Source organism: Micromesistius poutassou, assembly GCF_964030765.1.
Source record: "Micromesistius poutassou genome assembly, chromosome: 15".
Classification (NCBI taxonomy): Eukaryota; Metazoa; Chordata; class Actinopteri; order Gadiformes; family Gadidae; genus Micromesistius; species Micromesistius poutassou.
The window spans coordinates 15,143,961-15,159,259 of NC_140285.1; the positions used below are offsets into that span (position 1 = coordinate 15,143,961).

The 15,299-nt window shown below is 42.6% G+C and overlaps 2 protein-coding genes across 2 annotated transcripts; one reads left to right on the forward strand and one right to left on the reverse strand.

Annotated features, from left to right (window-relative positions):
• The first annotated feature begins 1,354 nt into the window (after positions 1-1,354).
• coq10a (coenzyme Q10A) lies at positions 1,355-5,084 on the forward strand. Its single transcript, XM_084479390.1, has 6 exons — positions 1,355-1,650; positions 1,789-1,993; positions 2,348-2,497; positions 2,610-2,802; positions 2,887-2,988; positions 3,146-5,084. Exons 2-6 carry the CDS (start codon positions 1,857-1,859, stop codon positions 3,311-3,313), a joined length of 750 nt encoding a protein of 249 aa, XP_084335516.1. The 5' UTR covers positions 1,355-1,650; positions 1,789-1,856; the 3' UTR covers positions 3,314-5,084.
• Positions 5,085-5,689: 605 nt separating this feature from the next.
• On the reverse strand, positions 5,690-15,299 carry cs (citrate synthase). Its single transcript, XM_084480059.1, has 11 exons — positions 15,145-15,299; positions 13,018-13,065; positions 12,709-12,816; positions 11,777-11,842; positions 11,466-11,597; positions 11,039-11,227; positions 10,688-10,887; positions 10,101-10,230; positions 8,147-8,248; positions 7,827-8,036; positions 5,690-7,628 (listed from the first exon to the last, which is right to left on the reverse strand). The coding sequence occupies exons 1-11, from the start codon at positions 15,193-15,195 to the stop codon at positions 7,458-7,460; spliced, it is 1,407 nt and encodes a 468-aa protein (XP_084336185.1). The 5' UTR covers positions 15,196-15,299; the 3' UTR covers positions 5,690-7,457.

Below are 15,299 nucleotides of genomic sequence, written 5' to 3' on the forward strand. Positions count from 1 at the left end.
TTGCGATACCCAGTGGAAGTTTTGGAAATAAGGAAATCACAATATTGGATTTTTTTGCTGCTGCTTCAAGAGCCAGTAGGTCATTTGAAAGTCAGGTAGATATTTAAAAGCCATGAGGTTTTTGAAGGCCTATGTGTTGTACAAACACAAACCATTACTGATAACAGGAATGGTTCGAACATAATCGGTCAACTGCATCAGGACAAATAGAATGTAGTGCCATGTTGAAGTGAGAAATCAGATTCAACAATTAAAATAGAGTAGCAAAACATTGTAATATTTGCTTTCTGAAAGATAAAAGCAAAACATGTATTATTGAGAGACCATAGAGGACAGTTTGGTCCAATGTAAAGAGTCTTTATTGAAATATGACCGGAAAGGGTCCTGTGAATTAAAAAAGCTCAAGGATCGCTCACCAGACCTATTTATTTCACTACACTTTTTTATGTTACATTGAAACTAGGAAAAATCATGGCAGCTTAAGAAACTGGAGGGGATGAGAATAGGTGGTGCATAAAGGCCTCAGTAAGAATAGCATGTGATAGCAGTTTCAAGATTTAGACATTGTGGACATTAGCTCAAACATTATAGTGAAAGTGAGGTGGATCAGAGACAAAATGGTTTTAGAAGATGGTAATATGCATGGCATCCTTTCCACTTTCTGAGCAATAGAAATAAAAGGGCAGCTAAGTCACCATCATCAGACATCATCAGTCTGTTATGTAACGGAACAGCAGCAGCTATGGAAAGATCCTGCTTCAGAAAATCTGTACACCAATAGCAATGTTTGTAAATACAATGCAAGAATAAATTCAATATTAAAGCAAATGTTTGGACAGAGTGTGGTTAGAATAATGTCAGAGCTAATCATGGCAGTTTTGAAGAAGATTAAATCTAAACTCACTTTTTGATATATGATCATTAAATCACATATGATTATTAAATCGTATATATGGCTGCCTAACATATTTACTTCAATTAGATCATTTTTGTGATACAAAAACATTTTCTGTAACCATTTATATAAAACATATGGAGCTATACATAATAAATGGTTTCGTACCTAATGCAAAATGAATAACAATGAGCATTGGGCCTGATTAGATGCCAATATACAGTATAACAAAGCAGTGGTTCAAGGGCACTTCAGCCTAAAACCAAGGTCATATATCCATCCACGGAAAGAAAAAAAAGAAAAAGAAAAAAAAGAGGTAAAAGCAGCAAGGAAGAAGCTATATATTATAACGAATTAATAGGATGGCCATCCTGGGTCGTATGTTCGCACCCCGGCCAGTAGGGCGGCGCTATTATGCTTCTTAGCGCGACTTGTTTAGTGAAGCGACGAAGACGGCGAACCAAGCGGAAAAGGGCTGCCCTCCCAGCTGACCACCAGCTCCCTCTTCCCGCTGCAGAAGGTCGAGTGGCTCTAATGTCATTTGACAACAACAGAAAGGGGAATACTTTTGTAAACTTTTGACATATACTAAACGCTCGAGTCATGGAATAACACGAAGTGTGTATGGTAATAACGTGAACGCGGCCACAGGTCGTGTGAATCAGAACGGTAGATAAAGGCTAAGCTAGCCGCCGGTGGCTAGTGTCTCGGCTGATAAGGCTGATAGTCGGACCAGCGGTGATTGTGACGGCTAGGTAAGTGTGAGGTTGCTCTCTAACGAATGTCAACCGGTAAGCTAGAAAGGTACATCGAGCTTAAACAGACGTCACTAGTATCTGTCTGACCTGAGGAGGCCAACGCCGGTTGTTTGACAGCACCTTGTTTTGGAACAGGTTCCTGGACACGACCGGTGGTCTCCTGACTAGAACGAGGATAGGATACCTTCGAGAAGTCAGTTTCCATGGCAGTCCCGGCTAGTTTACGTCGTTTACCCATGGGTGTGCGAACATTCAGTGAGTTTCTAGAGATCGCCACCCTGGGCTCCCACCAGTCATGCCGCACCGCGGGCTCCAGAGAGCGCCTCCGCCAGAACATCAGGTAAGCTCTGCGGGTTCTGTCGACAGCGATCACACTTGATTATACTTGTCAATACAAGGTATATTATTAACTGCCCTGCGTCCCTTTGACAGCTGTCCAACTCTATGTTTCCAGAACAACGTTTGCACTCTTTTTATACAGAGCGAATGTCACGTTACAAGTAAAACTCGAAAATACCAGCATACACTTTAACGCCACACAGAGCTTCCATACCCTACTGGAGCTGAGTGTAAAAATCCAGCAAATGACTTTGTTTTGGATACCTGGAATGTAATTGTTATTGATGGTGGTGTTGACAACAGTTTGTACTCTTTCTGGAACACAGCTTATTCTAGCTTTCCTCTGAACGTTTAGACATTTGTCCTCCTGCGGCATCCTAATGACCAGAACTCCCAGAGTGCTTTGCCTCAAAGACTCTGAAACGATGGCAGCTCTTCCTCAAAGCAGAGGCTTCATCAGCTTCACCAACAAACGGAAAGAGTATTCGGAGCGCAGGATACTTGGGTAATAACTAAGCCGTAGCTGACTCAATTCAGCGGTGTCCAGACGTTTTCCAGTGGAATCAGTGCATTGAGTTATAGTTCTGCTGTTTTTTCTTTTTTTTTAACTGCCTCAGGTACTCCATGCTGGAGATGTACGAAGTGGTCTCCAATGTGGACGAGTACAAGCTCTTTGTGCCCTGGTGTACAAAGTCACAGACCATCATGAAGAGAGCCGGCCACGCCAAAGCTCACCTTGAAGTGGGGTTCCCTCCAGTGGTGGAGAGATACACCTCTATGATCACCAATGTCCGGCCCCATCTTGTTAAGGTAGGCGCCTTTTTTTTTATGTTCAGGGAGGATGTCTGTTGTTGATTATACTTTAAAAACGTTCCCATGTTTGGCTGGTCTTAGGCTGTGTGTACGGATGGAAAGCTGTTCAATCATCTGGAAACAATATGGCGCTTCAGTCCTGGCATCCCCGGCTACCCTCGCACCTGCACTGTAGACTTTTCAGTAAGTACCGGGCCACTGTTCTAGTCCTTATTTATTTCACTTCTTTTTGCTTTGTTTTTATTCTGTTTTTCAATATCTGTGGCATCTCATGTCCCCAGCAGCCATCCTGTGGTTCTGTGTGTTGAGTTGAACGTGGCTCTTGTTGTTGCCTCCCCAGATCTCCTTTGAGTTCCGCTCCCTCCTGCACTCCCAGCTGGCCACGGTGTTCTTCGACGAGGTCGTGAAGCAGAACGTCGCCGCCTTCGAGCGGCGCGCGGGCAAGCTGTTCGGCCCAGAGACGCGCATCCCGCGGGAGCTGATGTTCCACGAGGTGCACCACACGTGAGGCTGGCCCCCCCCCCCCATCCGCCCTCCTCCAGCCTTAACAACACCAAACAAACCTTAGTCCCTCGACACACACACTCACTCGGATCTGCATGATGCCCTCCCACTGTTGTTGTGCTTCTCCACGGAGACCGAGCAGCAGAACGCTCCGACATCGCTCAGAAAGGATGAGTCGACGCGACACTCATCCCTGCACCAAACCCAAGCTCATCACATTAGTTATTTTTCACTTGGCCAACTGAGTGTTATTTTCCACTTACCTCTACTGTAAGGTTCTTCTTTTGCAGGTGAAACCTTGCTCTGTTACAAACTTCTTCTACATAAATCCAGTATCCTTCCCTCAGAAAATAGCCTGTTACTTGATCCTTAAGTAATGTGCAATTGAATGGCAGTAAGTCAAATAATTGCATTCTTTGACAGTAAGAATACATTTAATATGTAATGTATTTGAAAGTTACACCCATTGAGGCTGACTTGTTGATATTCTGTTCACAATGTAGCTGGAAACAGCCAACTGCAGGGCCAGAATCTCACTTACTAGTAACCATCCTTTTTAAGTTGGGATTTAACTCTTTGTGGCTTAAATTTTAGCCACATCTTATCGCATTAGAATTTCATTTATATATATTATTTATGTTTCAAGCAGAGTTTTAATAAGATTAGGTTATTGACCTTGGATATATGCCGATAGATATTTGGTTTTAATTTCATACAATGTTATTGATTTAACGCAGCAGTGGTTTTGGGATAAACGGTTTTATTAATTTCTAAACGAATTGTGCCATCTTTGTTGGAAGCTAGACTTCTCCCTCTCCTCCGTTGTGTGATCTGATAGTTTGTGCAGAGGGTGATGGGTTATTTTGACTTCAGTTAATTTAGGATTTGTCTGTTTTGTTGTGATGCAGAGATTTAAATTGAAGTTGATCATTAAAGGTATTTAGTTTGAAAAAGGGGACTTTTCCTACACAATAGCAGAATGGCTTATTGTACGGCCTTGCACAGACATACCCTGTTAACTAAAAAACAACCAAGGAAATGAATCAAATAAATTATCCTCCTTACAATTATAGATGAGTGCAATAGTAATATTTCAGCTATACAAATTCTACATGAAAAAAATATGACATTATTCTGTTATTATATTATGGGTGCATGCACTACATTCAACTACTACAATCTTTTTTTTTTTTGATGATGTTATACACCTCAATATTATGATCTATCTTACCCTTAAATGAGGTTAAGTGTATTAAAGGACCATCACCATAAATACCCACCGTACTCTGACTATTTCTATCCTCAGGAAGTTTCCAGGTTGTAGAATGGTACATGGTAGCCCTGTTATTTAAACGATTTCTGTTCATCTGCAGCATGGATGTAACATGAAAAGACAAGGATGTATATAGTAGTAGTTACGGCATACTATTTGTTTTATTACATACCTTCCTCCTAAACGATACAAATTCATATTTTTAAACCATAAAATAGGCAAGAGACAGTTGAAGCAGCTACAGCCCCTTATTGTTGGAATTACCCCCATCCCACCCTCTTCTCCTAAGTGCACCTGTCCCACCTCTCCTTTAGTGTATAGTGTAATTTAGACTCATTTAGTGTCAGTCAAAGTGTGAATTATCAGCAATGCTTGGCTCCAATAGTTCACTTGAGAACTTGAATTTGTGTGTACATTTGTGAATACCATGCATTTATTTCAGTTGTATTTAAGTTATAAATATTCAGAAAATTCTGAAAATAAAATCTGGTCTGTGGTTTATGAAGTTAATGTTGCATTGCATTCTTTTTTGGTTTCTGTGCACCACATTGATGTGGGAAAAGTATTGTGTGCGCACAGGCAGTTCCAAGATAATTATTTCCTGTGCACCCTCAAGCATGCTAGATATGTTACTTGCACGTCAGGATCACATGCGTTGCTCAGTTTGAGAGCCCCATGTTGGCACTGACAAAAGCGCTGTGGGACAGTCGTCTCCAAGGGCAGCAAGGGTAACCGGAGAGGGGAGATGGTATTTGGAACAGTTATTAATAACGGCACGAAGGATAGGTGCCTGCTTGGAACGTCTGCACACTTGAGGCTGCACATCTTTCAACACATAAGACACTTATGTCTTCACTGTTCCACTAGAGAGGCAGAGAACGATGTTGATTTTTTAAACATGGGACTGCATTTAAAAATGTACCCCCATATTTAGTTAATATATATATAAAATAATATAATCATGGTGTAATTTATTAGTAAAATGAGCTTGGTCAATCTTAAGCTCCAGTCTACAATTCCATTGAACACATGCATGTGTTTTCCACTCCTACAGTTCCAAATTCAGATCAAGCCTGTTCATTTTGGAAAACAAAAACGACTTCAGGGTATTTGTTAATAAAAACTTTTATTGTTTTTTCTATTTTTGTTTAGTTTTCGGATATTTGTTCAGTCAGGGCAGCTCTTGCCCATCTGACCTATCCCAGTTTGTTCCTGTTGTGATTCTTTCCTCAGTGAATACAACCCAGCTACCGCACACAACCGTTACACTCTCTACGATCAAAATAACATCCTCAAACACTAAGCATATGGAAGAAGAGAACAAAATCAGAAACTGAGCGAGGGGAGGAAGCCATAGAAATTAAAAATTCTGCAAGTGAATGAGCAACATGTACAGACTAGTAAGCCGTTACTACACACAAAATGGAGTGTCTACAAACGATAGAAACTGACCTCAGACAAAAGAGCAAGCTTGAAACATTCAAAACTAACACCTGCACCAGCTACGCCCATACAACTAGGCAAAAATCACTTATATACACAGGTTAGACGCACTAAGATTTTAGATCAATGGGAGAATTTTCGGAAAGCAGAGGTCACACTTTCAGTGACGAGTGAGATTGGAACACAAGGTCGTTCTTCTACTTGTAATTGTGGTTATAGGAGCAACATGATAGACGTAGAGCTCATACATTCAAGCTATACATTTATATATATATATATACCTATGTACATAGTGTATAAATAAAACCACATTGCAAACCCAAACACTATCGTTTTATACATATTTAACACCCAAAATAAAACTCCATACAAAAGGACACTTAATCAATCTGGGGAGTCTACTGCTACTAATTAGGGATTCCAAACTAGCAAGTGCTCATTTTGGAGTAGTTTCTGAATGCTGAAGTGCTCTTGGCTGGGGACAACGTTACAATCATACACCTGCAAAGAGAAAAGACGGACCCACCCACCCCACATGTATTCAAGCTTGCTCTTAAGCATCAACCGTAAGCACATTAAAAACACCTCTACTGTAATATCTAATGTCACTGTTTCTGTACACCATTGAGTTTCTTTGGTACTCTGGACTGCTCTTCAGAGCAGCCACTGAGCACAAAGCCCATTGTAAAATGAAGACAAGATCTAGTTATTTTGATCATAGAGGTGAAAGTGGTCATAAGAACACACGTAGTTCAGAGAGAAAGGGGATACCAAGAGCTTTTAACATAATTGTGTTTTTGTATCTGGATAAATTTAAAGGTTTCGATGCGCATGATTTGCTCTATGGTTTGGGAAGGGCCTTTAACCTCAACTGGAGTGTTCATATTGGGAGTGAGGTCTACCAATAGCCTGGGCAGAAGGACCTTTGGGGAGATTGCATAGAAGACAAAGAATGTGTTTCTGAAAGGGGCATTTTCTTTTTGATCTGGACATTTTTCTTTTTTACATTTCTGCAAACAACTCAAAAAGCGTTTCAACCCATTAAGTTCCAATAAATGCCTCAGTCATCTTCGATTTGGAGTCAAGTTCAAATACCATGCTTGGGGTCAAGTGTAAGCAATCCCAGCAGCCGTGTGATGGTACGCACATGAGCCCATAATGAAAATGGTGCATTTTCTTCAAATTTTTCCAAATATGAAAAGGATGGTGAGCAAACTCGACTTACTTCTACACCAAACTGCATGACAAATTGAATTGACCTTATGTGTGAAAGGACATTTACAATACACCGCCTCTTTGAATCCCTTTTCCCTGGGTGTTAAGAAGGACAGCAGTAAACTTATTTTACATTTTGTATTTCCTTTTCCTCTCCCTTTACAACAACCACCCCCCCCCCCCCACACCCTCTCCTCTCCATCTCAGCTAGGTGCAATCAGCCCGACTTGGCCCCCACCAGACCCATGAGTCCCTCTGTGCTCATGGACTTGGGCCGCTCCAGGGGGAAGCCCAGCGCTCGGCTCCACACCAGCTGGGCCAGCACTCCCAGGGCGCGGGACACGCCGAACAGCACCGTGTAGTAATTCATCTCCGTCATGCCGTAGTACTGCAAGAGAACGAGGCAAAACGGGTCAGGAGGGGCAGAAAGGGGGGCGCCTCAAAACGATTCTCAAGTGTCCATTCTGAAAATGTATTTTGCTACTCATTACATCACTATGTGGACTTAAATTAAATCTCTCACTGCCGTGAATGTCGATAACTACACAAAATACTCAGCTTCTTTGTTTCAAGTCTGTTTCATTACCTGCAGGAGCACCCCACTGTGGGCGTCCACATTAGGCCATGGGTTCTTGGCCTTGCCCTGCTCCAGCAGCACGTTGGGAACGATCTTGTATAGCTGGGCCACCATCTTGAACAGGGGGTCATTGGGTAGGTGTTTCAGGGCAAACTCCTGCTGGCAGGTGTAACGTGGGTCGGTCTTCCTCAGCACAGCATGGCCATAGCCAGGCACCACCTGCAGCACACAGAGAGAGGGGAACATTTGAAACGGTGTCAAGATGCCACGAATTACCATTGTTCAAAGCTCAAATGAGAGGGCTAAAGTGCGTTTCTAGTGGACTTTACCCTGCCAGACTTGAGTGTGTTCCAGATGTAGTCCCTCATTCTCTCATCGGACACCTCTCCACCCAGCTCCTTCTGCAGCGCGGTCAGCCACACCAGCACCTCCTGATGGACAGAAGAGACAATACACAGAGCATTGTCAAATAAAATGATAGATACATACAATGTTATGGTGGATAGTAATGCTTGTGCAGGAATACAGGGGAACATTTTCAATACAATCAGTGAGAGTTGATTTTGAATAAGCAGAGGCATGATTGTACAGGCACCTTGATACATCGGCTTGGATACCATCACCAACAATGCTTTTACTTTGAAATTATTCAGTGTGATTAGTTTGATTTAGGGGTGAAAAGTACCATTTAACCGAGTACTCACCTTGGGGTACTAACCGATACCGTGTACTGATGTAGTAAAATTGAAGCCACTAAATATAATTACAGAAAATGGAAGCCACAAAATAAAATTACAAAAAATACTAAAGGATAACTTAATCAACCTGGACCCTATTTCACCATCATTTTGGGTGTAAGAGACTAATGCAGACAATAATGATATTAATGGGTCCAGTATTGAGCGAGAGTGCTTCAGCAATTACAGCCCGAGGACTGCAATGTAACCTTTTAAGGCAATAGCACTGGGTCAATGTACATCATCTAAATGCGCTAGTTTTTGCCAATAACGGGCTCTGATGATAATTCTAGGTGTGACAAAATGATTGAGCATTGGCTTCATCTGGTTGGTGTTTCATTGTGTAATCAAGTGTTGCTCAAGGAGAAGTCTTTCTCTGTAATCTCGTGAAAGACAATGTTGGAACCGTGGGTGAGCAATGGGAAGAGGAGTGAGTTTGTTGTGTGTGTTGAACTAGAAGGAGTAGTTGGGTGTGAAAGATTTGGGTGAGGCAGGGTTGAGACTACAGATAACAACAGGGAGATTTCCTGCAACAACTCAACTCTTCAGAGCCCAAGATTTCCCAGCGAGACTTCTCTTTGAGCAAGATTTGGTTAGACACAATAACCATGACAGGCTCAAGGGCATGGTAAAGAAGTAAGTTGTATTTATCCATAAGGGTCCTTTCCATTATGTCGGCACCATATGATAAATGTCACGGTAAGACAACCACACACAATCACCGATACATTTGCGGGCGTTGTTGAACTTGACAGCGAAAAGAGCCTTACAGAACGTAAACATGATGCCTCCTGCTGCCCAGACACATGGGCAAATTGTGTTTTTACAACTGTATTGGATTCTGAAACAGGAACGCAGATGATTTGTAAATCAGTTGCTGATTCGCAGTTCAAAATCTAAAAGGTCAATCAGGAGAGGCCTCGTTGACGGTAGATGAGACGCATTTGGAAGAAAGAAAAACTCATTTGTGAATCGACAATAAGTAATGCAGAGCTTAAATTTAATTTTTTAAGGGGGGAATTCCCCCCTTAAAAGCTCCACATAGTGAGGATTTTTAAAGTTTGGGGGGGATACACAAATTTAAGGGATTCTATACATTAAATTACTACAAATGTTCATACAAATGTCCTTGTGTGCTATTATTTGAACTGTTGTGTAGTGTACTGCGCGCGCGTGCATGCGTGTGTGTTTGTCGCCAGGACAAAGAAGATTGTACGAAGGACAGATGCACCACCGATATCAGAAGATGGTTCGTCACGTGAAGTCAATAGTAATAATAAATAATTCAAAACGTTGTGTTCTTATAAAATTATCAGACAACAAAGTGAAATGTGTGCGGGATCGTCCCACATTATGCTGGCCTGAGTTGTGGGGTTTAAAAAAATATATGTGCAATATCGCGCTGAAATTTAAGACCTGGTAATGTTTGAAATCTATTGACTGATACATGTACATATGGATCAGTTGGGGTCCTGCCAACCAATGCAAATGGGTAATACAAATGGGCAATACAAATGATTCCATTGAAAGGTCATGAAGGACAAACCTGGTTGGCCAGGCCGTGCAGAGGTCCAGCCAGACCGTTCATGGCTGCGCTGAAGGACAGGTAGGGGTCAGACAGAGCACTGCCCACCAAGTGGCTGGTGTGGGCACTGACATTGCCTCCCTCGTGGTCACTGGTGGACAGAAAGCAGGACATAAGAAAACAATCTTGAGACAATCCTTTAAAAAACAGACGGACAATCTAATCTCATGAGTAGAAGATCCCCATTGGGCTTTACAAGCGCCTATAATAAGGGCCACCAGGGGGCAGATATGATCAACGTCCCCACAATCCTATCCACTGACTCACTCAAGGGGAAAGGGGCTGCCCATTTGGGGCATTGTGTAAGAAAAGGGTGCAGCAATACATTCATGTCATGTTATACAGTCATGTTAGCAATAGACTAAAAAATTAAATAAATAGGTGAAGATGCCTACAGTCTGGCGCTACAAAATATTTCATATAGCCTTAGGGAACAAAAAGTATTACACCCGTGCACTATTTCACCATATTGGTATACTGCCTTGAGCTAGAGTAGTGAATAAGCCAAGAACCACCAAGCAGCTGTTCCGTGTTGCTACACACCCTACCTGTGAATGGTGAGGTAGAGCCTCATCAGCTCAGTGAACTGGGCATCGCTGTAGCCCAGCATGTTGGTGAAGTTGTGGGACCAGTCCAGGTTGGAGTCGATGGCTCCGATGCTGCTGCCCTCACGGTACAAGTTGCGGTAGATCTTGGCTGCGACGCAGGGAAGCTTGGCGATCAGGTCCATGGAGTCCTCATAGACAAACTAGTGCAGAAGACACAGACACAACATCGGGTCAACACTAACCACGATGATCCCTTTAAGGTTTGTAGGATATAAAAGACCCCCTGGCCAGAGTACCTAGACCTCCAGGGGACTAGAGGGGAGTGCATGTGCTAGCTACAGTGACCCTCACCTCCCAGTACTTGGACTTGTGAACCCCCTCTGAGTAGGCCCGGGCGAAGCCACTCTCGCTGTTGAGCGCTGTGATGGCGGCGCTGAACTGAGACATGGGGTGCAGGTTGGTGGGGAAGTTGTCCAACATGGTGACCACGTGGGAGGGGAGAGCAGCTCTTTTCGCCCATTCTTTGGACAGCCAGCTGACCTACAGGACACAAACACAGAGCGGAGCTTTACGGCAAACCCGTACAACTTCCTGTATGCTTGCCTTTACTGGGAACAGCAGGATCTACTCACAGACTCTCAAGAGAAGACACACCAACAGAATAACAGCCATCACATCACCGTCCGTAAAGCTTTTTGCCATCTCAGCATATTTCTAACAGAGCCCTTTGTGCCCTGCATCTCTAAAATACGGTTGTGTCTGTCCTCGGTGTGCTCACCTGTTCGTCGGTGGGCACCTGTCCTGTGATCAGCAGCCAGAAGAGACCTTCAGGCAGCGGCTCCTGACCCCCGGGGGCCTTGGGCAGCAGCTCCTGACACTCGGGAATGCTGTAGCCACGGAAACGGATGCCCTGGACACCAAGTCAGAGAGCAAGGGTGAAGAATTTGGGGGTAACTGCATTCATTGAAGCTAAACTCAGCAGAGATGGGCCTATACAGCAGAGGAATCATAAAGACACACATACACAAAATATTTTGGGTACGGGGACGCACAGTCCTCATCGTTGTGGTTGACCTTTAGCATACACACCTCATCTGGATCCAGCACAGACGTCTCATAGACCAGCCCCTTCATTCCCCTCATACCGCCATACACCTGCACGGTCACAAGAGAGACATTGACATGTTAAAAGGTGACCTCTATTAACACATGAATCATCAAACGTGTTTATTGTCCACTTCACTTTACAATGTTTTTAACGGTTGGTCAAGGATAAAGATAATAATTATTATCAAAGATAATAATTCATAACTAAGATCTTTTATCTTCTGATTAAAGTACACTGTTATAAGCCAGTTATTTCCACCAGGTATTGACTTGATTCAACCTGGACCCTATCAACTTACTTAAAAACTGTACACATAATAGCACAATTTCAAGTGAAATTGCTGCGTTGGTGAAAGTATATGGGATCTATATAGGTTTGCTGTGGCCAATGACAGGTCAGCTCTTCTGTGACTCAGCTAAAAAAAATTGTCCACCTCACTTTACAATGTTTTTAACGGTTGTTCAAGGTGTCAAGATAATAATTAATAACTAAGATCTTTTATCTTCTGATTAAAGTACACTGTTATAAGCCACAGTTATTTCCACCAGTTATTGACTTGATTCAACCTGGACCCTATCAACTTACTTAAAAACTGTACAAATAATAGCACAATTTCAAATGAAATTGCTTCGTTGGTGAAAGTATATGGGATCTATATAGGTTTGCTGTGGCCAATGACAGGTCAGCTCTTCTGTGACTCAGCTAAAAAAATGTCCTCTGTGACATGCCCTCTGCTCACACTGCCCTACCAAGTGAACATAAGGTCATTAGCCAACGCTCAACCGGCAGCAAGGGGAAGAGTATTCAAAGGGTACCTTATGTTTCAAAGAATTCATGTGTATGCATCTCACAATCTTAGCATTACAAATGAAAAGCTTTTGAATCTCGGCATTGCATATCAGAAATGACTCACCATATCAACAGTGATTTGGCCGATGTTGGTTTTTCCATATTGCTGTTTGAAGTTCTTGATCCGGGTCTGTTCTTTGGGGATAAGGTCTGCCATAACATCCTTCAGATTCTGCAACAAAACAGTAACTGGTTAATTACTTGAACCTCAACTGACAAGAGTTATACTGTGCTTATGAACTAGTTACTGATATTGCTTGATTTAGTTTTGGAACAGAATCGAGAGGCATCTAGTGAAACCAATTCTCTTTTCTCAATCTTTCAAAACATGCAGGCTATAAGACTATTGAGGTGAAAGATAAGGATTACTTACAGTTGCTGCGCTGGCATGTCTGGCAGCCACCAGGGCAGATGTGGCATTCTGGTGAACAAGAAATAAGGGCATTTATGAGGTAAGTCACTTTACGTCCGTCCATAGCATTGCATCAGCCGTACTTAAATTAATTAAAAACTAAAACGAGGCACAAGCTTACTTAGACGCATTACTGGTGCTTCTTTGTGCAATGGAAGCTACCCAGCTTGCATTGACTCGGCAGATAAGCAAGCAGCTAGTGTTTGAAACCTAGCTTGCAACCAAGCCATTACGTTTGACATATTCAACTCAACATCAGAGGACTGCATACAATACTGCCCATGGGTGGATTTGGGGAGGTGCTGCAAAAGTGTAGCTTTCTAGATATGAATTTTGCCACATTGTCAACATAATGCACATATCTGGTATTGTGGTTCAGTTATTAATAATGCATTAGCTTTCTAGCCTAAAGGTGAGCCAATTATATCTTCTTACATCGGATGGGATGGTAGTAGATATAGGTATGGTAGATAAGTAGGATTAAAACGGCTATCGACTAGTGTAGCGATGACATTAGCTTCAGTAACCAAATGGTGATCTTGCAGCAATGGTGGGTAGCAGTCACTGAAACGGGACTCCCTGGTAGGACTGTCAAAAGGAAGGGAGGGCTAAAGGGGCTTGAGGACAGCTGGCTTGTGTCCAAGAGCAACCCAGGCGTGCTTCACTAGCGAAGTGAACTATGGTCCTGGCGGTTTCCCTCAAAGACCAAAAGACATGAGCTCACTTCGCAGCAGTTACACATTGTCCAGACAGCAGAGATTATGTAACCCAACCACATGCATGTAGATCTCTTGGTACTAGTAACTCCTAGCTTCCACCTGCCCTAATGGACGGGGTGGGATTATTATTTTCTCAGCGGGATAGAGGTGGAATTGATGGCTTTCTTTTGCATGGCTAAGGCCAAATTGTAATTACAGAGCTTAATTGAACAATGTAAATTAATGTATGCTGGAAACACAGGTGGCACGGAAAGAGCAACTTCTAAAATAATGGAAATGATAAACAGTTAGATTTGAATGCAAGACTGATATTTGTAAATATCTGGTGGAAGCAACACTATGACAGGATAAGAATAACGAATCTTATCCTATTTTAAACCCATTATATTATATGACCCCCATTTAACCGCAGACTGTAAGGAAGCCTTTAGAACAAACAGTCCTCCTAATAACAGTGAAGAGGTTATGATGACCCTGAGAGAGCTGCACAGCTCCCAGTGTAGTTAAATGGTCCAATATTGAGCTTGAAATTTAAATGCCATGTCCCTGGACAGGACCAATGGCACAATGACACTGTATTCTGCAGCTAAATGTGTCTCAAAGTCGTAATGTGCAACAGTTCTATGAAAATCGGACCCTGTAGGGAATTATGGTATTATGCGAACATGTGTCATAACCAATAAGGACCACGACTGTTGAAAGCAGCACAATATTGCTTATATACGAGCCACCAGTGTATGTTAATTCTACAGAATATAAAAAAGTAGATATTTATACACACCGATTATTTTTAAATATTTGTATAAATTGCTGTGGTTGGTCTACCTCGTTGTAACTACTGTTTCTGTTTTCATTTGAAAATCCTTTGCCACCAAGTTGAATTTAAATCACCAGCCAACGTAGACGTGAAGGTCAAATGAGTTGAAAAGAGATGCAGTAAAGCCTGTTTTAAATAATGGGACAACAATGGTAACAATGGGTCACTGGGCAACAATACTGCTCCTCTGAAACCGAAATGAAGAGGTGAACCGGTTAGTTAGACGGGGGGTGAACCAGCCAGCCCCACACGTCGGGGCTCACAAAGCCAGGCCGGGCTACGCTGTTCCAGCCAAGTGTCACTAGAAATCATGCCATACATTATTATTCCCCGCTTTGCAAAATACACACCCCGTGTAAATCCCCGTTGCCCCTTTTATACATTGTCATTTAAACGTCCATCGATGGTTGTACTTTGTCGATGTGCTTGAAGGGCCGGCACCTCACTTTGACCAACACTGGCTAGCTTGTCGTTAGCTTCATCGCTAGCCCGTTCACGTTACCTTGAAAGCAAACGTCCACGGGTTTAGGTTGGAAATAAAACATGTCTTACCTTTGAATTGAGAAGCTTAGGCGCTATCCGGCTGATGGTTAGAAAAGACATTGTGTTTGATAGTATCTGGATTCAAAGTGAGACTTTTGAGGTAATAGAGCCACTACCAGTGCACCGCGGAGCTGGTTGAAGGTGCCCCTCCAGAAAACAGAAGG

Bases quoted from the DNA above. Each gene is read 5' to 3' on its own strand.
- coq10a (XM_084479390.1), top strand. From the start codon at position 1,857: ATGGCAGTCCCGGCTAGTTTACGTCGTTTACCCATGGGTGTGCGAACA. The intron at 1,994-2,347 runs GTAAGCTCTGCG...CTGAACGTTTAG, and splicing joins CGCCTCCGCCAGAACATCAG to ACATTTGTCCTCCTGCGGCA. The intron at 2,498-2,609 runs GTAATAACTAAG...TAACTGCCTCAG, and splicing joins TCGGAGCGCAGGATACTTGG to GTACTCCATGCTGGAGATGT.
- cs (XM_084480059.1), bottom strand. From the start codon at position 15,195: ATGTCTTTTCTAACCATCAGCCGGATAGCGCCTAAGCTTCTCAATTCA. The intron at 11,843-12,708 runs GTGAGTCATTTC...GTGACCGTGCAG, and splicing joins GCCAAATCACTGTTGATATG to GTGTATGGCGGTATGAGGGG. The intron at 10,888-11,038 runs GTGAGGGTCACT...CTTCTGCACTAG, and splicing joins ACAAGTCCAAGTACTGGGAG to TTTGTCTATGAGGACTCCAT.